Source organism: Orcinus orca, chromosome 2 (assembly GCF_937001465.1).
Source record: "Orcinus orca chromosome 2, mOrcOrc1.1, whole genome shotgun sequence".
In the NCBI taxonomy this organism is placed as follows: domain Eukaryota; kingdom Metazoa; phylum Chordata; class Mammalia; order Artiodactyla; family Delphinidae; genus Orcinus; species Orcinus orca.
Genome location: NC_064560.1, coordinates 148,865,526 through 148,892,851, shown reverse-complemented (window position 1 = coordinate 148,892,851; position 27,326 = coordinate 148,865,526). Strand labels below are relative to the sequence as shown.

General features: G+C 36.7%; 1 protein-coding gene across 1 annotated transcript in view; it reads left to right on the top strand.

The window, feature by feature from the left end:
* MDGA2 (MAM domain containing glycosylphosphatidylinositol anchor 2) overlaps positions 1 to 27,326 on the top strand; it is an 830,741-nt gene that overhangs the window by 433,570 nt on the left and 369,845 nt on the right. The window contains exon 3 of the mRNA XM_004270015.4: positions 8,754 to 8,928. Within this exon, the coding sequence (XP_004270063.2) occupies positions 8,754 to 8,928 (175 nt within the window). The remainder of the gene's footprint in view (positions 1 to 8,753; positions 8,929 to 27,326) is intronic.

The following is a 27,326-nucleotide window of genomic DNA, read 5'->3' as shown; positions in this document are numbered from 1 at the left end:
GGTTTGTCATATATGGCCTTTATTATGTTGAGGTAGGTTCCCTCTATGCCTACTTTCTGGAGAGTTTTTATCATAAATGGGTGTTTAATTTTGTAGAAAGATTTTTCTGCATCTGTTGAGATTATCATATGGCTTTTATCCTTCAGTTTGTTATTATGGTGTATCACATTGATAGATTTGCATATATTGAAGAATCCTTGCATTCGTGGGAAAAACCCCACTTGATCATGGGGTATGTATGATCCTTTTAATGTGCTGTTGGATTCTGTTTGCTAGTATTTTGTTTAGGATTTTTGTATTTGTGTTGATCAGTGATATGTCCTGTAGTTATCTTTTTTTTGTGACATCTTTGTCTGGTTTTAGTATCAGGGTGGTAGTGACCTCATAGAATGAGTTTGGGAGTTTTCCTCCCTCTGCTATATTTTAGAAGTGTTTGAGAAGGATAGGTGTTAGCACTTCTCTAAGTGTGTGATAGATTTCACCTGTGAAGCCATCTGGCCCTGGGCTTTTTTGTGTTGGAAGATTTTTAATCACAGTTTCAATTTCAGTGCTTGTGATTGTTCTGTTCATATTTTCTGTTGCTTTCTGGCTGGGTCTTGGAAGGTTGTACTTTTCTAAGAATTTGTCCATTTCCTCCAGGTTGTCCATTTTACTGGCATATAGTTGCTTATTGTAATCTCTCATGATCCTTTGTGTTTCTTCAATGTCAGTTGTTACTTCTAATTCTATTGATTTGAGTCTTCTCCCTTTTTTTCTTGATGAGTCTGACAAATGGTTTATCAATTTTTTTTGTCTTATCAAAGAACCAGCTTTTACCTTTATTATTGTTTGCTATTGTTTTCTTCATATTTTTTTTCGTTTATTTCTGACCTCATCTTTATGATTTCTTTCCTTCTACTCGCTATGGGTTTTTTTGTTCTTCTTTGTCTAATTGCTTTATGTGTAAGATTAGGTTGTTTATTTGAGGTTTTTCTTGTTTCTTGAGGTAGCCTTGCATTGGTATAAATTTCCCTTTTAGAACTGCTTTTGCTGACTCCCATATTTTGGATTGCTGTGTTTTCATTGTCCTTTGTTTCTAGGTATTTTTTGATTTCCTCTTTGATTTCTTCATTGAGCTCTTGCTTCTTTAGTAATGTATTGTTTAGCCTCCATGTTTTTGTATTTTATACAGCTTTTTTTCCTTTAATTGATATCAAGTCTCATAGCGTTGTGGTCAGAAAAGATACGTGATGCGACTTCAATTTTCTTAGATTTACCGAGGTTTGATTAGTGACCCAAGGTATGATATATCCTGGAAAATACTCCATGAGCACTTGAGAAGAAAGTGTATTCTGTTGTTTTTGGATGGGGCATCCTATAAATATCAATTAAGTCCATCCGGAGTAATATGTCATTCAAAGTTTGTGTTTCTTTATTTATTTTCATTTTCGATGATCTGTCCAGTGGTGAAATTGGGGTGTTAAAGTCCCCTACTATTATTGTGTTACTCGATTTTCCCGTTTATGGTTGTTAGAATTTGCCTTGGGTATTGAGGTGCTCCTATGTTGGATGCATAAATATTTATAATTGTTATATTTTCTTCTTGGATTGATCCCTTGATCGTTATGTACTGTCCTTCTTTGTCTCTTGTAACAGTCTTTATTTTAAAGTCTATTTTGTCTGATATGAGTATTGCTACTCCTGCTTTCTTTTGATTTCCATTTGTGTGGAATATTTTTTTCCATCCCCTTACTTTCAGTCTGTATGTGTCCCTAAGTCTGAAGTGGGTCTCTTGTAGACAGCATATATATAGGTCATTTTTGTATCCATTCAGCTAGTCTGTGTCTTTTGATTGGAGCATTTAATCCATTTACATTTAAGGTAATTATCAATAAATATGTTCCTATTACCATTTTCTTAATTGTTTGGGTTTGTTTTTTAGGTCTTTTTCTTCTTTTGTGGTTGCTGCCTAGAGAATTTCCTTTAGCATTTATTGTAAATCTGGTTTGGTGGTGCTGAATTCTCTTAGCTTTTGCTTGTAAGTCTTTTTATTTCTCCGTCAAATCTGAATAGATCCTTGCTGGCCGGAGTAATCTCGATTGTAGGTTTTTCCCTTTCATCACTTTAAATATGTCCTGCCACTCTCTTCCGGCTTGCAGTGTTTCTCCTGACAGATCAGCTGTTAACCTTATGGGGATTCCCTTGTATGTTATTTGTTGCTTTTCCCTTGCTGCTTTTAATATTTTTTGTTTGTATTTAATTTTTGCTATTTTGATTATTATGTGTCTTGACATGTTTCTCTTTGGGTTTATCCTGTATGGGGCTCTCTGTGCCTCTTGGACTTGATTGACTATTTCCTTTCCCATGTTAGGGAAGTTTTCAACTATAATCTCTTCAAGTATTTCCTCAGACCCTTTCTTTTTCTGTTGTTTTTCTGGGACCCCTATAATTCAAACATTGGTATGTTTAATGTTGTCCCAGAGCTCTCAGACTGTCCTCAATTCTTTTCATTCTTTTTTCTTTATTCCGCTCTGTGTTAATTATTTCCACTCTTTTATCTTCCAGATCAGTTATCCATTCTTCTACCTCAGTTATTCCGCTATTGATTCCTTCTAGAGAATTTTTAATTTCATTTATTGTGGTGTTCTTCATTGTTTGCTGTTTAGTTCTTCTAGGTCCTTGTTAAACCTTTCTTATATTTTCTCCATTCTATTTCCAAGATTTTGGATCATCTTTACCGTCATTACTCTGAATTCTTTTTCAGGTAGACTGCCTATTTCCTCTTCATTTGTTTGGTCTGGTGGGTTTTTACCCTTCTCCTTCATCTGCTGCATATTTCTCTGTCTTCTCATTTTGTTTAACTTACTGTGCTTGGGGTCTCCTTTTCGCAGCCTGCAGTTTTGTAGTTCCCATTGTTTTTGGTCTCTGCCCTCAGTGGGTGAGGTTAGTTCAGTGGCTTTTGTAGCCTTCTTGATGGAGGAGAGTGGTACCTGTGTTTTCGTGGGTGGGGCTGGATCTTGTCCTTCTGGTGGGCAGGGCCACGTCCGGTGGTGTATTTTGGTGTGTCTGTGAACTTAGTATGAGATTAGGCAGCCTCTCTGCTAATGCAGGGGGGCGGGGGTTGTGTTCCTGTCTTGCTAGTTGTTTGGCATGGGGTGTCCATCACTGGAGTTTGCTGGCCATTAGGTGGAATTAATTCTTAGTGTTGATACGGAGATCTCTGGGAGAGCTCTTGCTGATTGATATTACATGGGGCCAGGAAATCTCTTGTGGTCCAGTGACCTGGACTTGGCTCTCCCACCTCAGAGGCTCAGGCCTGACACCTGGCCAGAGCATCAAGACCCTGCCAGCCTCATGGCTTGGAAGAAAAGGAAGAAAAAAAAGGAAAAAAAAAACAAAATAATGAACAGTCAGAGCCGTAGGACAAATTGTAAAAGTAAAAATAAACAGGGAAAATCACACAAAGAAACATACACACACTCATAAACGGAAAACGAACAAATAACAAAAACAAACAAGTAAATGAACAGTCAGAACCCTAGGACAAATAGTAAAAGTAAACCTAAACAGTCAAAATCATACAAAGAAACATACACATACACACTCACAAAAAGAGAAAAAAGGAAAAAAAAAATTTAATTAAAAAAATAAAAAATAAAAAGTAAAAAAAAAAGAGCAATGAAACCAATAAGGAAATCCACCAAGCATAACAAGCACTAAAAACTAAACTAAGCTAAATGTGAAAAGCAGAAACAAATCAGGTGTGGAAAGCGAATCCCAAGTCTACAGTTGCTCACAAAGTCCACTGCCTCAATTTTGGGAATATTCGTTGTCTATTCAGGTATTCCACAGATGCAGGGTTCATCAAGTTGATTGTGGGGATTTAATCCACTGCCCCTGAGTTTGCATGGAGAAATTTCCCTTTCTCTTCTTTGTTTGCACAGCTCCTGTGGTTCAGCTTTGGTTTTGGCCCTGCCTCTGCATGTAGGCTGCCCTCAGGCATCTCTTCCCTGCCCAGACAGGAGGGGATTAAAACAGCGACCAATTAGGGCTCTCTTGCTAACTCAGGCCAGGGATAGTGAGGGGTATGGTAGTCATAATTGGAATGCAGGGTGAGCCTGTAGTGGCAGAGGCCAGCATGACATTGTAGCAGCCTGAGGCACGCTGTGTGTTCTCCCAAGGAAGTTGTCTCTACATCTCAGGACCCTGGCAGTGGCATGCTGAACAGGCTCCTGAGGGGGTGTGGGTAGTGACTTGTGCTTGTACACAGGATTCTTGGTGGCAGCAGTGGCACTGTTAGTGTTTCATGCCTGACTCGGGGGTCCAAGCTGACTGCTACAGCTTGTGCCGGTCTCTGGAGCTCACATAGGCAGTGCTCTGCCTTCTGTGGGTACACGGAGCAGAAATCACCTCTTCTCGCACATGCAGAAACAATGGTCTCTTGCCTCAGGCAGTTCCAGAGTTTTTCCCGGACTCCCTCCCAACTAGCTGTAGCGCACTAGCTAGCCCCCTGCAGGCTGTGTTCACACAACCAACCCAGTCCTCTCCCTGGGATCTGACCTCTGAAGCCCGAACCTCAGCTGCCAGGCCCAACCTGTTCCAGCAGGTGAGCAGAAAGCCTCTTGAGCTGGTGAGTGCTGGTCGGCACTGATCCTCTGTGCGGGAATCTCTCTGCTTTGCCCTCCGCACCCCTGTTGCTGCTCTCCTCTGTGGCTCCAAAGCTTCCCCCCTCCACCACCCCCTGTCTCCGCCAGTGAAGGGGCTTCCTAGTGTGTGGAAACCTTTCCTCCTTCACAGCTCCCTCCCAGTGGTGCAGGTCCCGTCCCTATTCTTTTGTCTCTGTTTATTCTTTTTTCTTTTGCCCTACCCAGGTACATGGGGAGTTTCTTGCCTTTTGGGAAGTCTGAAGTCTTCTGCCAGCATTCAGTAGCTGTTCTGTAGCAGCTGTTCCACATGTAGATGTATTTCTGTTGTATTTGTGGGGTGGAAGGTGATCTCCACGTCTTACTTGTTCACCCTCTTGAAGGTCTCCATCACTTATTTTCATAGAATAATGTTTTTACTTAAAAGGATGATTGTTATACAAATAATGGTTATTCAGACTTGGGTATTTGGCAAATATTTTCTCAAAAATGATTGAAGTGAATTTGCCATCCCAAATAAGATACCTTAGTTATATTTATTACTAATGATAAATTTTACCTTTTCAAGAGAAAAATTAGAAGTTTGGAAAATCTACCAGCATAAGTATCGCTGCTTCCCAGCACTTAAAGACTCTTCTGTTTGATGATATTAATATATGTGACTTGTATTATATAATGAAATATGACAACATCTGGAAGATCTGCATAACTCAGTGAATTCATATTTTCCAGATGACTAATGTATCATGCTACAAAATCATGTATGAGTAAACAATCCATTAAAAGTGCAAGATAGACCAATGGATTTTAGTCGCACAGAGTGCCAAAAGGGCATTTATATGGTTTTTGCTTCTACTTTGCCATCAAATGTTAGGAAACTAACACTTGTGGGGTTTTAGTTTAGTATTAAGGAAGGCTATCCACAATTATTTGAAAAGGCTATTGAAACACTCCTGCCTTTATTACCAGATATCAGTGTGAGGCAAGATTTTCTTCACATATTTCAAACAAAGCAATATGTTGCCACAGATTGCATGCAGAAGGTGATATAATTATCGAGACAGCTCTTTTCCACTAAAGCAGATATTAAAGAGATTTGCAAAGCTATAAAGCAATTCCATTCATTTTACTCAATTATTTTTGTTTTGAAAAATATAATTTTGTGATAAAAATGTTCCTTATGTTAATGTCTTCAGTTTATTAATATGATTTAAAATGAGTTAATACATAATTTAACATTGTCTCAGTTTTAATTTGTACTACAATGATTATGAAAAGATATAATTCCAATAAACAAAAGCTATTTGGGGTCCTTAATAATTTTTAATAGTGTAAAGGTGTTCTAAGACCAAAAAGTTTGATAACTGCTAGTCTATATCATAATTTCTTCTCTCAAACTTACTTTTCTCTTTCACACACACACATTCACTCTTGTTCTTTCCCCCCACCTCCAATTCCTGGACAATTCCCAATACTGTAACAGTATTCTATAACTAAATTATTGTATTAATATTATTTTTTTTAATTTTTTATTTTTTTTGCGGTACGCGGGCCTCCCACCGCAGTGGCCCCTTCCACTGCGGAGCACAGGCTCTGGACGTGCAGGCCCATCGGCCATGGCTCAGCCGCTCTGTGGCACGTGGGATCCTCCCGGACCTGGGCACGAACCCGCGTCCCCCGCATCGGCAGGTGGACCCCCAACCACTGCACCACCAGGGAAGCCATAATATTATATTTTTAATATCTGAAACTACTAGGCCATTTCCATAACTCTTTTTATCCTGAACTTTTTATGTTCTGAAATATTTATTTTTAAAAATCAATTTTGGTGCCATATTGTGATACTCAAAGAAAACTTCGTATTTTAATTGGTATTTATTATATCTTAGGTTATATCTTAGAAATATCTATTACTTTAGAGAGAACATATCTCTATACAAGAACAAAATTATGTAATTTGCTTATTTATTTCAATTTTCTTTATTTGGTTACCTACAAAATTTGAAATTTAAATTAAAATAGAATCCTAGATTTCCCCATGGAAATAGTACTTATCAAACCAGTGCCCATGTTACCCTTCATCTTTTTATGAGCATATTAATAATCAGCTTATAAACTGCTTGAAATCAGGAATCATTCCATTTATTTATTTTTGGCCATGTTGGGTCTTCGTTTCTGTGCGAGGGCTTTCTCTAGTTGTGGCAAGTGGGGGACCACACTTCATCCCGGTGCGCGGGCCTCTCACTATCGTGGCCTCTCTTGTTGTGGAGCACAGGCTCCAGAGGCGCAGGCTCAGTAGTTGTGGCTCACGGGCCTAGTTCCTCCACGGCATGTGGAATCTTCCCAAACCAGGGCTTTAACCCGTGTCCCCTGCATTGGCAGGCAGATTCTCAACCACTGCGCCACCAGGGAAGCCCATTTCATTTATTTTTGTGTATATTTTCTGCACAAAGTGTTGGATAAACATTTGAAATTTATTTTTATGAATTACTCAGTTTTTATTAATCTCTAGGTAACATTTTCATTTCATTCACAATTAAGGGCAAGCATGAATATATTTATACTGATATTGTAATGATTTGGAGAACTTTTTAAAGATACTTAATGTCATTAGATCATAAATTTTAATTAACATTGTATGAAAATAGCATAAATAATGGCAGTATTAAAGGATTTAAATTTTTTTTTTTTTTTGTGGTACGTGGGCCTCTCACTGTTGTGGCCTCTCCCGTTGCGGAGCACAGGCTCCAGATGCACAGGCTCAGCAGCCATGGCTCACGGGCCCAGCCACTCCACGGCATGTGGGATCTTCCCAGACCGGGGCACGAACCCGTGTCCCCTGCATCGGCAGGCGGACTCTCAACCATTGCGAAACCAGGGAAGCCCGATTTAAATTTTGATGACCCACTCCTTAGTTGCATATTTTTTTTTTTTTTTTTTCCGGTACGCGGGCCTCTCACTGTTGTGGCCTCTCCCGTTGCGGAGCACAGGCCCTGGACGCGCAGGCTCAGCAGCCATGGCTCGCGGGCCCAGCCGCTCCGCGGCATGTGGGATCCTCCCGGACAGGGGCACGAACCCATGTCCCCCGCATCGGCAGGCAGACTCTCAACCACTGCGCCACCAGGGAAGCCCAGTTGCATTTTTCTATGTTTCTTCATTTGTGTTTGACCAGAGGATTTCTATCAGCAGTTTTTCAACCTAAACATAGTAATAATAAAATATATATTATACAGCAGGGACAAGGAGAGAAATAAACTGAATCATTTTTACATCCTGTTTTATATCACTTTACAGTACTATCATGTGACTTTTATTCATGTTTTATAAGCTAAAATACACAAAATTTGAGTTGAATGCCAGTCTTTATTTCTGGTAAAATCTAAAACTGTTGTGCACAGCTGTGTTTAAAAGAATGGTATTGTTTATAATGGAATGTTTTAGATATTCAAAGTGCTTGGCAGTTTAATAGAAATGTTCTCTTTGGAAAAGTTTACACATTTTTTGAAAATAATTATTGATGTAAAGTGAATTCTAATTATCAAAACAGACAAGTCATTTGTGGGCTTATTAAAGCAAAAACATAAAAAAAAAACATTTTTAACAACCAGGTGTATAAAATTACACATAATTTCAATAAGCTATTATGGTAATATGCTTAAATTATCCAAATCAAATAGAAAATTTTGACTAAAATACTGAAGCATGTCCAGAAAGAAAGTGAGAACCTACCTGGCGTACCTTTACTAAGTAAATAAAAAGTGCCTTACAGGGTTTCGAAAATATGAGTGAGAATTTTAGAGTCTCAACAAAAAGAAACTAATCCATATTTTCAGTGTACTACTTATATTTAACTTCCTTTGTATTATATTTATATTGCCCTTCACACTGGTTAAACTTGGATGCACTCTATGCAACTGAATTAGAATTATACACACTATACAATGATGACATTGCATTTTAAACTTTTATAGTTGAATTACGTGTATAAACTTTTCTTCTTAATTTCCAATAACTTGCCAAAAATGGCACTGTAGCAGTTCTGAAAGCCAACTCTTCAAATGAATAATTGCTATTTAATTTTTCAGTGCGAAAACCAACCTAAAGTAACAATCTTTGTTGATGCTTGCTCAGATCAGGTGGACCAAAACAGCAGGAAGTGCCTCTGACAGATTCCAAGACTCAAGTGTCTTCAACGAGACTTTGAGGATTACAAATATTCAGCGACACCAAGGAGGCCGGTATTACTGTAAAGCAGAGAATGGCCTGGGGTCCCCAGCGATAAAGTCAATCAGAGTGGATGTGTACTGTAAGTAAATTTCCCAGAAATCTATAATTAAGTCTACTACAGGTTTCTTCTATCTTACAACTTAAGGTCTTTTTTTTTTTTTATTGTTACATCTATTGAGAAAAGCTAGGGTTTGTTCAAAAAAACAGAGTTCTATTTAGTTGAGAATGACAAGTGTATATGGTTGTGATAGCTCATTTAACATATTTCCAGAAGAAAGAATCTCCATTAGAAATTTTCATAGTTTTTATAATTAAATGATACATATTCATTATAGAACATTTAAGAACCAGTTTAATAAGACAATAAATATCACTGAAAATCCAACCAATGACTGTTAGTGTTGAATGTATATACTTCTTATATATAAATATGTAAACGCATATTTATATTTGTATTAAAAAATCATGCTATACATACTGTAATTGGTTTTGTTAACTTTACCTATGTGTAATTTCTGTTATTCTTAGTTTTTAAAATGCACATCATGAGCAAAGCTATTTGAATTGACTTGTGAAAGACCAAAATCTCAGTGTAGGGTCTGTTTTTGATCCAATTCTGTGGAAAGTAATCAGTACGTAGGGCAGTGCTGTGCCACCTGGAATTGTTTGTTGATTTATTTTTGTTCTTGGTCTCAGTTTTCTACTTTTTGCTGTTAGCAAATATATTTAAAGTCCTCTTGGTCTCCTTACTTTCTTCCCCACCAAGACAAATTAAGGACCTACATTCAGTTTGTTCTTTTGCATAGGTTTCTATCGTTCCATTGTCTTTTTACAAGAACTTGCATTTTTTTGGTTAACTCTCTAGTGTTAGAATAAAAGGATTTTTTTAGTGATTCAGATATAAGTAACAAGTGAGGAGTTCCAGTTTTTCTACCCATCTTTCATTCTTTCCTTTTTTCTTTTCTTTCAATCAGGGTACGTGTTGCATAGTTGGGAAAGTGATGGGAATTATATGTGATTTATCAGATCCTGTTCTGTATCTCATGTAATTATTCAGGTGACTGAGAAGTGGGTGACAAGGCTGCATTTATGATTCACCTCCCACATTCAGGTGCTTGCACCATTCCTGTAAAGGATGAGAGAGAAGCAGCCCATATCCAATCTTTCTAGCATTTCCTAGTCCATTAGGCATCCCCTGGCATAACTAGGGCGTCTGTAGCCTATGTGCTGCTCTCTCCCTGTCCTTACAGGCCTTCAGGTTAGCCTTACCCCTATGCTTCCCAACAGTATAGCCTCTGGACACCCCTCCCCTGATCAAATATTTATAGTAACATATACTTTAAAAAAATACTATGTTTAGTGTTTTTCACATATAATTTTAAATGACACTAAATTTAATTTAAATGAATTAAACACTTCTATAATATAACTTTTTAAAGTACGCATCTGTGTTTTTTGTTATAGTTTTGGTCATGAAGTTTTAAAATACACAACTTCAATACCTTAGACACAATTCTAAAATCTAAAACATTCTGAAGATTGAATGGGTGTGTTTTGTTTAATTTTATTGGTGGCAACATCTAACCTGAAATGACTTGAATACAAAAATAGAAAAGACTTTCCGGTCTTTATTTACCCTACTTTGTCTGAATAATCATATGTTTTGCTCTGGAAATAATGTATTTGATTACACAGTGTTGCCACAGAGCCTGCTGGCTGTGTTATATTATACATGGTATATGTACTTTATTATCTTCCTAAAATCTGAAATATTCTGAAAAACATTCCCCTAAGGCTTTGAATAAGAGATTGTGACTTGCATTGCCACTCCAATAAGTTTGATAAAAACAATAAAATGGTATTGCTGTGTTAAAAATCTAATACAAGAGGGAAATGACATTTTTAAAGACTTTTAAAAAGAGGCTTCTCTTCTTACTGCAAAGCCTTTTCAGTACTATTCTGCATTATACCCACTCTTTTCTGTTTGTTCATATCCCTTGCTGTCCAGACTCAGTTGTGCCTCAGGATCTTAGTTCACATTGCACACTTGGGTGGAACTGACAGCACGACTCCCTCCAGTTTTCCCAAGTCCTGTTAGTCTTTTAAGGCCTGTGTTACCTTCCAAGCAGCCATGCTTGAAGGCACTAGCTCTATTCCCTTCTTCTATGCCTCCTTTGGGATTTTTCCCACACAACCCAAACTTGACAAACATCTTGTTCTATGTAGTTTAAGTTAAATGTCATGGTGATGCATACCATAGTGAAGTACTACTTTCAGTAAGTTTCTGGTGACAAGGATTTATTAGAAAGCTGTCTAAAATTATATTATTTGAGAGAATAACATGTATTCAATTATGGACTGTATAAACAAATGTGACATCTCAATAATATAAATTTTCCTGGGAATACCTTACCTTCAGCTCCAGAGAAGATTTTTTTTTTTTTGGCCATGGCTGTGCAGCATGTGGCATCTTAGTTCCCTGACCAGGGATAGAGCCCACGCCCCCTGAAGTTGAAGCGTGGAGTCTTAACCACTGGACCACCAGGGAAGTCCCAGAGAAGATCTTTCTTATGGGGATCTAGACATGCGTTTTAAGTAGTTATGCCTATTTTGAAAGTTTAAATAAATAAATTCCTTCACATAGTAAGTTTTCAAACATGTTTTGACTGATAAGAATACTTTACAATTGAGACAATTAGGCCTTTTTGGGAATCCATGTTGTCCAAATATAACCTTGATTGAAAAACACAGTTTTTAAGCAACACAGCTTTTAGGCTCAAGTATGTTTTCTCTACATGAATATTTATACTTTAAAACCTGTCCTATCATTGTCAGTAGCAACATGACTAGCATATCAGTGCTGAGTTTAAACTTGGCAACCTTGACATCTAGAATTGGATTATAGTCTTAAATTCATCTGCTACTTGGATTTTGATTTGATGTTGGACTGGTCGATTGAATAGAAATTCATTTTTATAAACCATAAACAAGTGAGCAACTTTATTTCAGGTGCTGTTGCTGTAACTACTTTTTGAAATGCTAAAACAGTAGTATTAATTATTATTATTTTTTTTATGCTTGAAGTCATGGTTTTAGAATCAACTATACTGTAGATTTCTATTTCTTTTTCTAAACTAATTTGTCAACATTGGTAGAACTTGGAGCGGAGTATAGGCATAGAATACAAAATACAAAATAATCTGCAGGTAAGGATTATATTTGCAACAACAAGCTGAGGCAAACTATGGCTTAGATTTAACAAAAATTCTAATAAATGATATTAGAATTTATCCTTGAATCCCTTGTTATAGGTTGTCTTTTTAAAATCTTCCATAAAATATGAAGTTTATAGCCATCCTGGAGAGATTTCATAATAGTAAAAATGTGTATCTCTCATTAAACCCCATGTTCTGATCATAAGTTTCTAGACTTTAGAGCTAATACCTACCTAAAATAAAATTTAGTGCTAACTCCTCATTATTTTGATAAGGAAATTTATTTTCAGAAGAGGAACCTGCTGCAATGCTGATTGATATAAAATGAGGTGATTTTATTCGATAGATATTTTGAAATATTTGTGACACTATATTAATATTTTGATCAATTTGGGAAGATTTATTAATTTAAATTAACAATTTCTTCCCACATAATTTTCTAAAATTTATTATAGTAGAAAAATTGGACCATGTAGGTTTTATAAAGCAACTACCCAAATGTATTTTTTTGGTTTTCTCTGTGTTACTATTTTGAGAAGATATAGATATGTTTCTCAGTTTATCATGACCTATCATTTTGTTTCCTAAGAATTCTAAAAGCATTCCAAAATGAAGTATAATTCCTTTAAAGGTATATTTATAAACAAGCAGATTTCATAACCACATAACTTATTTTTTTGTAAAATTTGACCTAGTCGTTTATACAAATATTTCTGATCAAAAGCTCATCAATTACAATTCTTCTTTTTCTGGGAAATAGCTTCTGAGGGTCTGAAAACTAACAGCTATATGTTTAAGAAAAACATGTAGGATTAGTTCTACTTAAACCTGCTGTTTTCAAACATATTCATTCTTCACATCTTCTCCCTAAAACTATGCTAAAACAATAATAAAGGAATAAAACAACAGTAACAACAGCAAAACACATATCAACAGTGATAGAGGGAATGGGAGAGGAGATGACAGGAAAACAATTTTGAAGGAAAAGAATCAGATCAGGGAATGGCCACTGCTCAGCATAGTAAAGAAAACTTGAATCAAAGCTGTCAGTATGTAGGAGGACAGAACTAGGCATACTGAAATGTTATAGAATTCTTAAATAACTCAGGAATTGGAGACACCATTTAGCTCTTAGAGTATAATTCAGTCTAAAAACAGAAGAAGTTGTTGAAGGTCTATATAAGAAGAGTTAAATACTCAGATCTCCTTTCACATTTCACACAATTCAGTGCCCAACTACCTCCCTTCTCCCACCAACTTCCTAGTCAAATCCCTGCAGAAGACTAGAAATTTATTTTTGTGAGATGTTGAGCCTGAGAAACTTTGTTTTTTTTTTTTTTTGAATATTCATTTATTTTTAATGACTTATTAGAACAAATACCTATAGATATCATTATATATATGATATATAAATTAATTATACAATATATCATGTATTAATTATTAAAACATACTCTGGTAAATATTATATATTCAATATGAAACAGGAGGAAAGGGGGCAGGGCACAACCTTTAAAAGAATTACATAGCCCGAGGACACAACATAAACTGATTAGAACAAAATAGGTCCAAGATGGCGGACGAGTCTACTTCCACTAGACCTTGAGCCTCTGTATACACTCATTGTAACACATCAGCAAGCTAAGCGACACACCCACAGGTGCCATGACAGTTCCAAGGATGACCATAAAGGTCAAAAAGTGGGCGGTGGCTCAATTCCTAGAAATCCCCACCCCTTCCCCAAAATAGCTGGAATACTCCTCCCACTCATCAGCGTATGAAATTACTCACCCCTATAAAACTAACAACCCCATACCCTGGTGCTGTCCTCGCCTTCTTTTTTTTTTTTTTTTTTTTTTTTATAGGTATACCTGGATTTAATTCTCACTTCTACCGCTTGGTAGCTGGATAGCCTTAGGCAAGTTTCATACCTCCCTGAAATTCACTTAATTCTGTCTGTAAAATGGCATAATAACTTATTATAGCATCCTTTTAGGAATTTTAAATCAGTTCTTGAAATAAAAGTACACAATATATAGACAAGTATGGATTCCTCAATAGATGTTTGACCTTTCATTTCTCCAGTATCCCACCCGCATCAAATAAAGAAAAATACTTTTTAAAATTTACGAATATTTCATTGTTGTAAAGTTAAAGCCATAAAAATAATCAAATGGCCTACTATCATACTGTTAGAAGAAAAAAAAAAAAAAAGGTGTTCATGAGAGTTCCATATTAGAATGCAAGTTTTCCTTAGGCACCTGTTTATGTATGCTATTCTGCTCTTTACAATAAATAATTAAATTTAAAAGACTTAATTCCTCACTTTTAAGACCTTATTAGTTTACAAATTACATATTGACCTATGCTAAATTTTATACCGACCCATGCTAATGAATTCAGTACAGAAAACAAAAAACACTGCACTCAAGCAAACTACATATATATATATATATATATATATATATATATAACTTATATGAGAATTGCTACTCCAGCTTTCTTTTGGTTTCCATTTGCATGAAATACCTTTTTCCATCCCCTTACTTTCAGTCTGTATGTGTCTCTAGGTCTGAAGTGGGTCTCTTGTAGACAGCAAATATATGGGTCTTGTTTTTGTATCCATTCAGCCAATCTGTGTCTTTTGGTGGGAGCATTTAGTCCATTTACATTTAAGGTAATTATCGATATGTGTGTTCCCATTCCCATTTTCTTAATTGTTTGGGGTTTGTTATTGTAGGTCTTTTCCTTCTTTTGTGTTTCTTGCCTAGAGAAGTTCCTTTAGCAGTTGTTGTAGAGCTGGTTTGGTGGTGCTGAACTCTCTCAGCTTTTGCTTGTCTGTAAAGGTTTTAATTTCTCCATCAAATCTGAATGAGATCCTTGCTGGGTAGAGTAATCTTGGTTGCAGGTTTTTCTCCTTCAACACTTTCAATATGTCCTGCCACTCCCTTCTGGCTTGCAGAGTTTCTGCTGAAAGATCAGCTGTTAACCTTATGGGGATTCCCTTGTGTGTTATTTGTTGTTTTTCCCTTGCTGCTTTTAATATGTTTTCTTTGTATTTAATTTTTGACATTTTGATTAATATGTGTCTTGGTGTATTTCTCCTTGGATTTATCCTGTATGGGACTCTCTGTGCTTCCTGGACTTGATTAACTATTTCCTTTCCCATATTAGGGAAGTTTTCAACTATAATCTCTTCAAATATTTTCTCAGTCCCTTTCCTTTTCTCTTCTTCTTCTGGAACCCCTATAATTCGAATGTTGGTGCGTTTAATGTTGTCCCAGAGGTCTCTGAGACTGTCCTCAGTTCTTTTCATTCTTTTTTCTTTATTCTGCTCTGCAGTAGTTATTTCCACTATTTTATCTTCCAGGTCACTTATCCGTTCTTCTGCCTCAGTTATTCTGCTATTGATCCCATCTAGAGTACTTTTAATTTCATTTATTGTGTTGTTCATCGTTGCCTGTTTCATCTTTAGTTCTTCTAGGTCCTTGTTAACTGATTCTTGCATTTTGTCCATTCTATTGTCCATTCTATCTCCAAGATTTCGGATCAACCTTACTATCATTATTCTGAATTCTTTTTCCGGTAGACTGCCTATTTCCTCTTCATTTGTTAGGTCTGGTGGGTTTTTATCTTGTTCCTTCATCTGCTGTGTGTTTTTCTGTCTTTTCATTTTGCTTATCTTACTGTGTTTGTGGTCTCCTTTTTTGCAGGCTGAAGGTTCGTAGTTCCTGTTGTTTTTTGTGTCTGTCCCCAGTGGCTAAGGTTGGTTCAGTGGGTTGTGTCGGCTTCCTGGTGGAGGGTACTAGTGCCTGTGTTCTGGTGGATGAGGCTGGATCTTGTCTTTCTGGTGGGCAGGTCCACGTCTGGTGGTGTGTTTTGGGGTGTCTGTAGACTTATTATGATTTTGGGCAGCCTCTCTGCTAATGGGTGGGGTTGTGTTCCTGTCTTGCTAGTTGTTTGGCATAGGATGTCCAGCACTGTAGCTTGCTGGTCGTTGAGTGAAGCTGGGTGCTGGCGTTGAGATGGAGATCTCTCGGAGATTTTTGCTGTTTGATATTATGTGCAGCTGGGAGGCCTCTTGTGGACCAGTGTCCTGAAGTTGGCTCTCCCACCTCAGAGGCACAGCACTGACTCCTGGCTGCAGCACCAAGAGCCTTTCATCCACAGGGCTCCTTAATTTGGGATGATTCGTTGACTATTCAGGTATTCCACAGATGCAGGGTATATCAAGTTGATTGTGGAGCTTTAATCCGCTGCTTCTGAGGCTGCTGGGAGAGATTTCCCTTTCTCTTCTTTGTTCTCACAGCTCCCAGGGGCTCAGCTTTGGATTTGGCCCCGCCTGTGCGTGTAGGTCGCCGGAGGGCGTCTGTTCTTTGCTCAGACAGGACGGGGTTAAAGGAGCCGCTGATTCGGAGGCTCTGGCCCACCCAGGCCGGGGGGCAGGGAGGGTCACGGAGCGCGGGGCGGGCCTGCAGCGGCAGAGGCCGGCGCGACGCCGCAGCCTGAGGCGCGCCGCGCGATCTCCCGGGCGAGCTGTCCCTGGATCCCGGGACCCTGGCAGTGGCGGGCTGCACAGGCTCCCCGGAAGGGCGTGCGGCCAGTGACCCGCGTTCGCACACAGGCCTCCCGGTGGCGGCAGCAGCGGCCTTAGCGTCTCATGTCTGTCTCTGGGCTCCGCACTTTTAGCCGCGGCTCGCGCCCGTCCCTGGAGCTCTCTCAAGCAGCGTTCTTAATCCCCTCTCCTCGTGCACCAGGAAACAAAGAGGGACGCAAAAGTCTCTTGCCTCCTCGGCAGGTCCAGACCCTTCCCCGGACTCTCTCCCGGCTAGCCGCGGCGCACCAACGCCCTGCAGGCTGTGCTCACGCCGCCAACCTCAGTCCTCTCCCGGCGCTCCGACAAAAGCCGGAGCCTCAGCTCCCAGTCCCGCCCGCCCCGGCGGGCGAGCAGAAAAGCCTCTCGGCTGGTGAGCTCCGGCCGGCCCGATTCTCTGCGCTGGAATCTCTCCGCTTTGCCCTCCGCACCCCTGTTGCTGTGCTCTCCTCCGCGGCTCCCAAGCTCCCCCACTCCGCCTCCCGAAGTCTCCACCCGCGAAGGGGCTTCCTAGTGTGTGGACACTTTTCCTCCTTCACAGCTCTCTCCCGCTGGTGCAGGACCCGTCCCTATCCTTTTGTCTCTGTTTAGTTTTTTCTTTTGCCCTAACCAGGTACGTGGGGGGTTCCTTGCCTTTTGGGAGGTCTGAGGTCTTCTGCCAGCGTTCAGTAGGTGCTCCGTAGGAGTTGTTCCACGCGTAGATGTATTTCTGGTGTATCTGTGGGGAGGAAGGTGATCTCCGCGTCTTACTCTTCCGCCATCTTCCCGGAACTCCTCGAGCCTGAGAAACTTTGAACTAAGAAACATGGAATCATTGAAAACAAAAGGCAACATAGTCTTAAATCAGGATTATTAAGTGAAAGTTTACATACTCATCACAATCCCTTTTGACACTTGGTTCTGAGAATTCCTTTCTGGTGGAATATTGGAGAATTCCTATCTAGGAAAATTGATGATCTCTGGAGAAAAGGCTATAGATCCTGACAAAAGGGTCCTTGTCGAAACAACCTCACTAATACACTCACAGTGAAGCCTACTGTTGATCAACAGAGCTACCAATAAGCTCTTTTATAACTGAGTCTTAGATGTGAGTATACCAGATAACCAAACGTTTGAGACAATCTTCTAAAAAATAAAAGAGAGAAACCAAGAAAAATAAATGGGGAAAAGAATTCAGGAAACAAGGATACTTCAGGGAGCCCAACTACAAAATAAAACACAATTATTGATATTTTTAATTAGTATTCTCAGAAAAAAAGGGAAATGTTGCATTCACATAACAAGAATAGGAAAAGAGAAACAAGGAATTTTCAGAGAACATCAATGAACTCTTAGAATATTAAAAATGTTAACATAAAAATCAATAAAAGGGATGGAGATAAAGTTGATGAAATCTTACAGAGAATAAAACAAAATTTAACAATCAAAGGGATGGAAGAAAAAGGAGAAGATAAGAAGATTAGAGAAACGGTCCAGCTAATCTAACGTTTGAATAGAATTCCAAAAAGAGAAATAGAGATGAAGAAATTATTTTCTAAAAAATTAATAAAAAATTCTAGCATATTTAGACATACGTTTCTAATTAAAAAGCACCCACTAGGTGTCTAGCACATAGAGTAAGCAAGATCCACACCAAAACACATCCACATGCAATTCAAACACTAGGATAAAAATGAAGATCTTAAATGTTTCCAGTGAGATTTTCATTTTTTCCAAAATGATCACATATAAAGAATTAGGAATCAAAATGGCATAATAGAAATTGGAAAGCTAGAAGACAATTGAGTAAAGCTCTTGAAATTCTGAAGGAAAACTATTTTCAAACTAGAATTTTTTACATAACCAGACATATTTTTTTCAGGTATTGAAGAAGAAAGAAGACATTTTTAGACCTATAAGATTTCCAAATTAGTTCTGCCACGTTCCCTTTCTCAGGACACTACTTTTATGTATGTTCCACCAAAACTGATTTAAAAAATAGGAGATTGTATATAGGAGAATATAGAAGGGAATCCCAAGATGATACCAAGCAAAATGCCATGATGATGGCTGTGCCTTGGAAGTCAAGAGCAACCAAGACAGACTGAGTCTGGGAGAAGAGGCTTCATGAAGGATGTCTTCAGGAGAGAGATGCAACTAGTGGGCTATCTGATGGTTTAGAGAAGGATTTTACACTTCTCATGGAAAGCTTAATAATATGGTAATGATGGGTGTATACATGATTGAGGAAACAAAATGTGAGTGTTAATAACAGAACACAAAGAAAAAGTTGTATGAAATGAAATTAATTGAAATACATTACAAGGTTCAACTCTGAAGATATACTTGGATAATGATAACAATAGCAGTTGACTTAACCATAAGTATATAAATATAAGGAATATGGGGAAGGAGGAGAGTTAGTGTAAGAGAACTAAAGGCTTCTCTTCAACAGGAAGAAATCAGTAAGACAATGTGAAAATGGAAAAAAAATCTATAAAGAGCAGTTAAACATTTAGAAATATGAAGGCAATGGTTAAGAGATGCATTTGAAAGTTTGCCTCTGGGTATTAGAAATACTTGAGGTTGTGTTTTGTATAATCATTGGCTTTCTAAACTATGTGCATCTATAATTTGGTAATTTTTAATTCATAAAATATAGATTGAAGATTTTGCCTTGGAGGTCCTTGTTATTAAGCTCCTAGAAGTGAAAACTAATCCCATTCCAGATTTTATCAGAAGATTGTTGTCAATTCTAATTATATTTATACTTTTCTTTAATTCTCCATAAGAATTGATATTCTTTGATATTTGACACCAAATCACCAAATAAAGTTGACTGAAAATGTATCTTAAAAGAAAAGGACAGACAATAGCATAGGGAACATTGTTGCCACACTCTAACTAATTTTCCCCCCAACAGATAGAATAAAACTCTTTCACTACCATTTGTTTACTGGTGGTTTAGATGAAACATTTACAAAGTAAATTTTTACCCTTCCTCATGCCACAAATATTTGAGAGGCTATTCAAAATATAGTTGCATTAAATTTTGTGAGGCTAAAAAGGAATTTATTACATAATTTGTACCTTCACTGAGTTTAAACTACTTAAAGAGACAACATGAAATATATAATTTATTTAAATGGGACACAAATGTTAAGCAAGAAAGTAAATAACATAAATGATGCCACACAATATGAATGATGTGTCAGATGGCACAGAAAATGGAAGAGTGAGATGGTACTGTGGCCTCTTATCATTAAAGAAGTAGGATTGACATTGTAGTTTGAAGGATGAGATTTGACATGCATCTGAAAACTTTTGGTAGTTTTTTGTCCTGAACTCTCTTTTTCCAGGATGTTTGTATAGCAAACAGCCTTAGATATTAGAGTCAGTGTCTGCCTCCAGAGCAGAAGGAAGATTTGCTTCCTGACCAGGATAATAAAGGTAATGTCTCCCTCAGGGACAAAGATTAGGTAGGTTTGCTAGTAGGACCTTTTAAGATCAGAAGTTTCTTAAACTCCAGATTCCTTAGCTGTGTCACAAACTATGTACAACATTCACCTGGACTGCTCCCACATTGCTCCTATGGAAATTGAAGGAGGAGAACCTGTGACAACATGAGGCTCATCTGAGACTTGGGTGATAAAGTCCTTTGCTTCTGACCCAGGAGTCTCATGTCTTCTGTGAGCTTCCATGAAGCTGTGGCAAGCTAACTTGTTAGCTAGTAAATAGGGAAAATACCCGACTCTTCAGAGTTCTTACACAGTAGGTTTAACTAAACAGAAGGGAAAGCCAAATGTATTCTATAGTGAGTAGTTTGAAGACACAGAAGAGAGATTAAGTGAACTGTGTTTGGGGAATAGTGACTCAAATGGTGGGTTTAGAGGAAGAATGAAAGCTTAATTTGAAAAGTGGGCTGTCATATTGTGTTGAGATTTTACTGCTAATGTTTTCAGACCATATGAATGATTGTCTGCTATTTATGTGAAATATAAAATGAAGAAATTATAATTTTAGGACTTCAGAATTACTGATGAGAATCAGCATTCTCCTAATACTAATACTGCTTCATTTGACCTACGAAACAGTGGCCACTCATAAGGAACTCCAATATCTGTCTTTGGAGGAAGAGAGTATATTCTACAATATGTAAAAAAAAAAAGTAGGTTCATAGAATTTTGAAGTCCTCATACTAAAATATATTTGTTACCTTGAGATTCTTGAGGGCGTATAAACAATTTTTTGAGAATGTGTTTCCATAATTCTTTCACTTTTTCTCAGCCATGACTGTATTGCTCACAGGGTAATAGAGGTCATACAACTTTAAAGGTTAGGGTTTGATTAAAACTTATTCTTAATTCAAAAAGAAATTAGATTCAGAGATGTTAGCTTAATAAGTTTTCATCTGTGCAGACACTGTTCACACATGAGACAAATCTTTTCCAATATCCATTAAACATTTTGTAAGCCTTCTTATTTCTGAAACATACTCCCCACTTTAATTTCACTTAGGTAGATTGTTGCATTTCATTATATTCAGAACAAGCGGTGAAATTTTTTGTCCTTGTCTGTTAGATTTTTTATTACATCTTCACCTGAGAAATTAATGGGAGATTAGGATGACATGTTATCAATTTATTCTTCAGATGCAATTTACCTGTGTTAGAATTATAAACGTCACAGTTAAAAAATATTGGCAATGAGTTGTTTGAGTTTATTTTTATTAGACCCATCAACATGACTTCTGAACAACAAAGTTTAGGAAAAATGTCTACAACGACTAATGGAAATTCTGGTAGCAAGACTACTGCGTTAAGTCAATCTCATGAAACATAATTTTCTCACCACCACCCCTCCTCCCTTGGGTTGGAAGGTCTTAATGATGCTTGATATGGTAATTACAGTGTTTATTAAAAATGGGTTGCTGTCATGGTAATTATCCTGTTAATAAATTTCAAGACAGAATTTTGCAATTTTGTGTATCTGCAGATGAAGAATGCTTGCTTATCAGAGTTATTTACTCACGGGACACATGACCAATCTAATTCCCGAATAGTGTTAGCATTACTAATAAAAGAACTTAGTAACACACAAAAAAACCCTTTAGTGAAAACTACAGTGAGTGTATAGAGACTCCCACCAGGTCAAAGACCATGTTAGCATCATGCTAAGAATGCTTAAATTCCTGTAATCTTAGACATGAATAGGCAGATAAAGATGTATATTACATTCCTTTTAAACCCATCTAATTTCTTCTCCTCAGAGTCTTAGATAAAGTGTACTTAGCTTCTGTAATATATTTTCAGCTTACAAGTTCTTTACTATTCTTTAAGTTCTTGTTCAATATTTTATGCAACATTTGTAGATTTTTAAAAATTATGCAAACATATGTCTACTCTTTCTTTCACATGACCATTTTGTATATATGAACAAAGGCAATCTGACTCCCTGCACTTTTTACTGATTCATTACTCCTATGTAATTTATTGTTGTTTGTATGAGACAGTTTCCAAACATTTTACCTTCTAATGGACTCTCCATTAGAGAGAGTTTGACAAACTGCTTAAGTTTGTCAGTATTTCCCCCAAAAAATTTAGTATAGATATCAGGTGATCCACACAGTCTAAATTGGAAGTATTATCCTTATAATCAAGAAATTTGTATTCTTGCTAATAAAATTATTTATTTTGGATTCTTTAAAAATTAAAGCAATAATATTTTTACTGTGTTGATTTGAATTGGCTTGTGGTAAGAATGTTTTTCACCTAGACATTTGAAAATTTACATTCTGTTAACATTTTTTGTGCAGTTGATTATATTATAACCTGAAGGCAGAATCTTATATTTATTCCTGTTTAATTTTGTTTTATTTTTATCTGTGCGTAAGTATTTTAAGATTTTAAAATATTTTTGTTGTAGAATTATATTTCCTATTCATTTTATATTTTTCTATTTTGTTTAAAATATTTGTTTCCTAAATTTCGTCAAATTCATTGCTAAAATATATCCTAGGGGCAAGGCCAAGATCAACCCACTTTAATATGCTGTACTAAACACACCTCCAATTTTAGGCTATCAGTTATGACCTGTGATAGACACTTTCCAGATGTTTACCAAACCAGTGTTAATTTCCTTAATACACAGATGAACTCTATTTCCCAGTCTGTTTGTCTAGTGGGGTCATGAGACAAGTTTGGCAAGTGGAATGTGAGAGGAAGTGACATGTGCCATACTCAGGTTGAGTGTCTGAAACATCTTACACAGTTCTGTACAGAGTGTCTTGATTTATCTATCTCTCCATACAGAGGCTCCTGTAAAGTGTCTGACGACCCATTGGTTTTTGGAGCCACACAATGGAAAGATTGTGAATAACAAAAATCATCATTTATTTATTTATTTTTGGCCATGCCATGGAGCATGCGAGATCTTAGTTCCCTGACCAAGGATCAAACCCATGCCCCCTGCAGTGGAAGCATGGACTCCTAACTACTGGACCTTCAGTGAATTCCCCAGAGTCACCATGTAGAGGAAAGCTACCCAGGAGACCTATAAGAGTAGGAGAAATTGCATTGCAATTTTCATGAAAGGAAGATTTTTTGTTGTTTTTTAAGCCACTGAGGTTTTAGGGATATCTGTTATACTTATTCTAATCACTATTTTCTTGATTACTACTTCCATCTATTCTCCATTTCTACAGTTTATGAAATTATAGAGAGTCTTCAAAAAAGTATTGGTCATTTTGTTCTTTTTAGCACATTTTAAGGGTCAGAAGTAAATACACTTTAACAAAAACAACCACATGAAAGAAAAGAAATCCATTTATTGATTATGTGTACTAAATGGATAAAGTAGGAAAATTACTAATTTCTCAGATTCCAATTTTACAATCCCTGCCCACAGTGTAGGAAATACTCCTGGTCTAAGACTTCTCTCCCTTGGAACTCTACGTTAATATCTTCTGCAGCTGAACCATTTTCTAGTTTGTCATTTTTTCCATTCTTTCATGAAACAAGGGTAGGACTGTGTCTCAATGGAAGAATATAATGCCAATATGTCAACTTCATTCTATGACTTATTTTTAGTTTTTATAATGTCTCAAATTCTATTCATCAGAATCCAATTTTTATTTGTCTAAAGTTGCAACAACTGAAGTATGAAGTAGTTGCTATTTACTTAAGCAGACCAGTTTAATAAATTGGGTTAATCCAGTTTTACATTTTGACCTGCAGTATGTTTTAGACGAACAAGATTTAGTTTCTAAACCTAAATATTAGCATAGATTTTTTAACAGGAAAAGAATATTCATCTGCGAAGGATGGTTCCTATAGCAAAACTGAAATCTGATTACCATTTTTATTCTAACCCTATGATTAATCACAGAGATAATATTTATAAAGAGTTCCTGCATGTGTAAAAGTGGAGAATGTAAAAAAAAAAGATTTCTCTCAGTCATGATGTACCAAAAATACAGAATTTCCCTGATCAACTATTGCAATAGAAAATGTATTGGTGACCTCTGATACCTTCTTCTCATTCTTTATTTCTGGATACACTGGAGTGACTTCCAATGCATGTACCTGAAAATTCTTTTCCTAGAGATTTTTTTGGTTTCCAGAGTCTACTCTGCCCATATTCTCAGCAGGTAGAAGTTTTGAGAAATTAATGCTCACCCCCATATCTTTGAAAAAATTATTAGTGGGAGTTGGTGTACAAATACCTCAGCTGCCATGGTCCTTGGATGGGATGACTCAGAGAGACTGTTTCACTGTTTCCCAGAGTTCCTTGGGAAAATTAAATTCTAATTCTTCACAATTGTCACCAGTTTAATAATGAATCATTTATATATATATATATATATATATATTTTTTTTTTTTTTTTTTTCCCTCCACACACACACTTTCCCAATACCTTATGGGTGTTACTGGGAACACTTTTCAAATGCCCATTTTGCATTTGAGTCTTCATCATAGAGACTGCTTCTGGGGGAACTCAAAAAGACACATGTTGATAAAGGGAAGTATGATGATAAATTATTCTAGAATATTAACAGTTTGATTTTAGCTTCAGGAGCCAGCTACACATCTGACTCATTTGTATTTTCATAACCTTTATCAAAAGTTATTTTGTACATAGTGAGTGTTAAAATATTGATAAGCACGTATTTTGACTCATCTAATTTGCAATATAATTTTCATGTAATTACCTGGTATCTTTTTTAATAATAAGTTCAGGATTTTGTCCAGCATCAATTTCAAGGTATAATTTTTTTATTTCATCTCTAGAGAAGAAGAAAACTTGAATACTCTTTTATTCTCTTCTATTAGTGAGTTTCATTTACAGTTGTCAAATTTAGTGGGACAGATTCTGAAGCATATCGCTGGGTCTATAGAAGACTTAGCTCTTCTTAATTCCCCATAAACATTGCCTGTTTCATACCTGTTCACTGCTTCTTATTCAGAGAACATAATGGAAGAGTTTCTTTGAAACCAGTTTAGCCCTATCTTTCTCAAGCTGATCATTTCTCATTCATTACTGATCAAACACACCCTCCTAAGAGCTATTCACAGAGCACGGACTGGAATCCTTTCCTGATTCCACAGGCACAGAACCAGAGTAGCTACCAACAGCTTTCTCTCAGTTGCTCTGCACCTGTTCCTACTGCCTTTAGGTCCTTGTGCTCATTCAACCTGATTCTGAAAATCCCAAGCATTCAGAGCCTTCTGGACTAGAGGTCCCCGAAGGCTACTTCCAGTTATAGTCAGTCAGTTTGCAATGTTATTTGAGGACCCACTATATGTAAAACATTCTAACTAGAAGATATGGTGAGAGATAAAACAAAAACACAAGGCCTTTGCCCTAAAGAAGTTTATAATTAGTTGGAGATTTGAAAAACAGACATGGAAAGGAACGTGTTTGAAAAATAGACTGGTGAGTAAAATGTATATGTGTATTAAAAGTACTAAGGGAAAAGTGATATGAAATATGACATCAATTAGAAAGTCTTTCCACTAGGTATATTAAAGAATTCAAGAAAATAGGTATAATTATTACATCAACGTGCACTTAATTGCTAGGTTGTTAGGTAAAAACTATCAATTCTTGAACAAACTTATTTACTGAAAAGGAGCAATGTTTTTCACAAAAGTTGGTGACTATTCTAATGGGCAGCTATGTTGATATTTTTATGTTTATTTTTACCAACAAGTTGAAACAAAATGTTTGTGTCTAAATTCAGTAAAGTTTCTTTCTCGTATCTAAAAAATTATTGAAAAGTTTTATCTGTCATTTTAAAATGGTAAATTCATTGATTAAACCAAGTAAAAGGACCTTTAGAAAACAGACCATTGGCTATGTGAGATTCCTTAGCCTAAAGTTAAATGACAGGCAGATCTTCCTGCTGAGTCAACCAGACTCAAGATTGGTATTCAGTGTTCTGATTTCCAGTTCATGGACCCTCTGAGTCTAGTTTTCTCCCTGAGATGAAGTCTACTACTATCAAATCTATATTGCATACATATTTCATTTTAAAAAGTTAGAAGCAATATAATTTGTACAAATAAAGTAGCAAATAAAATGATTTGAATCTGAAAAACATGTATGAGGATGTTTAATTAGATTTATTTCACATGTTTTTAAATCTAGCAAATTCTGAGTCTGACTGAGAGGTTAAAGTAAAAGTTTGAGTAGTAAAGTATTACAGTTGAGGCTATTATGTGACTAATACTTTCTCTGAATTTATTCAGAATGTATTACAGTCTCAAATTTGTAACAGTCCCAAGAAAACCTAGTAAGCTTTGCTCTGCAGCTCTGTCTATACCATGAGTCAGATGAAATAATTTGGAATATTAATTCTTGGCTAGCTTTATAAGACAAGGTGGAAAGATACTCATAGAGGGTAAAAAAAGCAATTAGATTTTTATAAGATAAGAAGCTCTTTAAAATTAAAATGACTTCTACCTCCAAATTTAAATTAAGGCAAGATTTAAAAAATTTTTTTTTTCTTTGACAATTAAAGAAAATGGTTCTTGTCAGCCTGGCCAAGGATATGACATGTGACCTTGTTTTGATACTTCATATTTTGAAAAACTTAGCTCTCTTCTCTTGATACAGGGAGAAATTAACAGTTTTTAGCATCTGTCCCATACTGGTATGGCTGAACACCACATATTAAAGTATCTGAAAAGTACGCCTACTTTCAAGCTCTTAAATTGAAAATGAAATGAAAGCATTTAAACTCTGCTAGAGTGCAGCAGTTTTGTTTGTTTTGTTTGGTTTTTGTTTTTAATTCATGGTCACTTGGGTTTGACGCTAGGCTTAGAATATAAAAATTCATGTTTTTTTATGAGGTAACTATGAGGCATATATGTATTCAACACATCCAGATGGCTGTGAATGAAGTCAATTTCAGCCATTTTCAAGTGTCCAGCCCTAAGAGTTATATTCAAAATGTGGAGTGAACACATAAAGAAAGGCTTTTACAAATCTTTTCCAATGTTCAGAATGAGCTAAATTAGAGAAAGGGTAACAGATGCCGTTTTGTAATCCCACCTCCAACTGTTTTATTCCAGTCCCTCAGCGGAACCCCACACCTGCTTCCTGCAGACCTCTCCTACAACTGTAGTACTCCTCTTGAATTTATCTGCATATCATTGCCAGATCCATCTCTCTTAATTCAGGGCTCA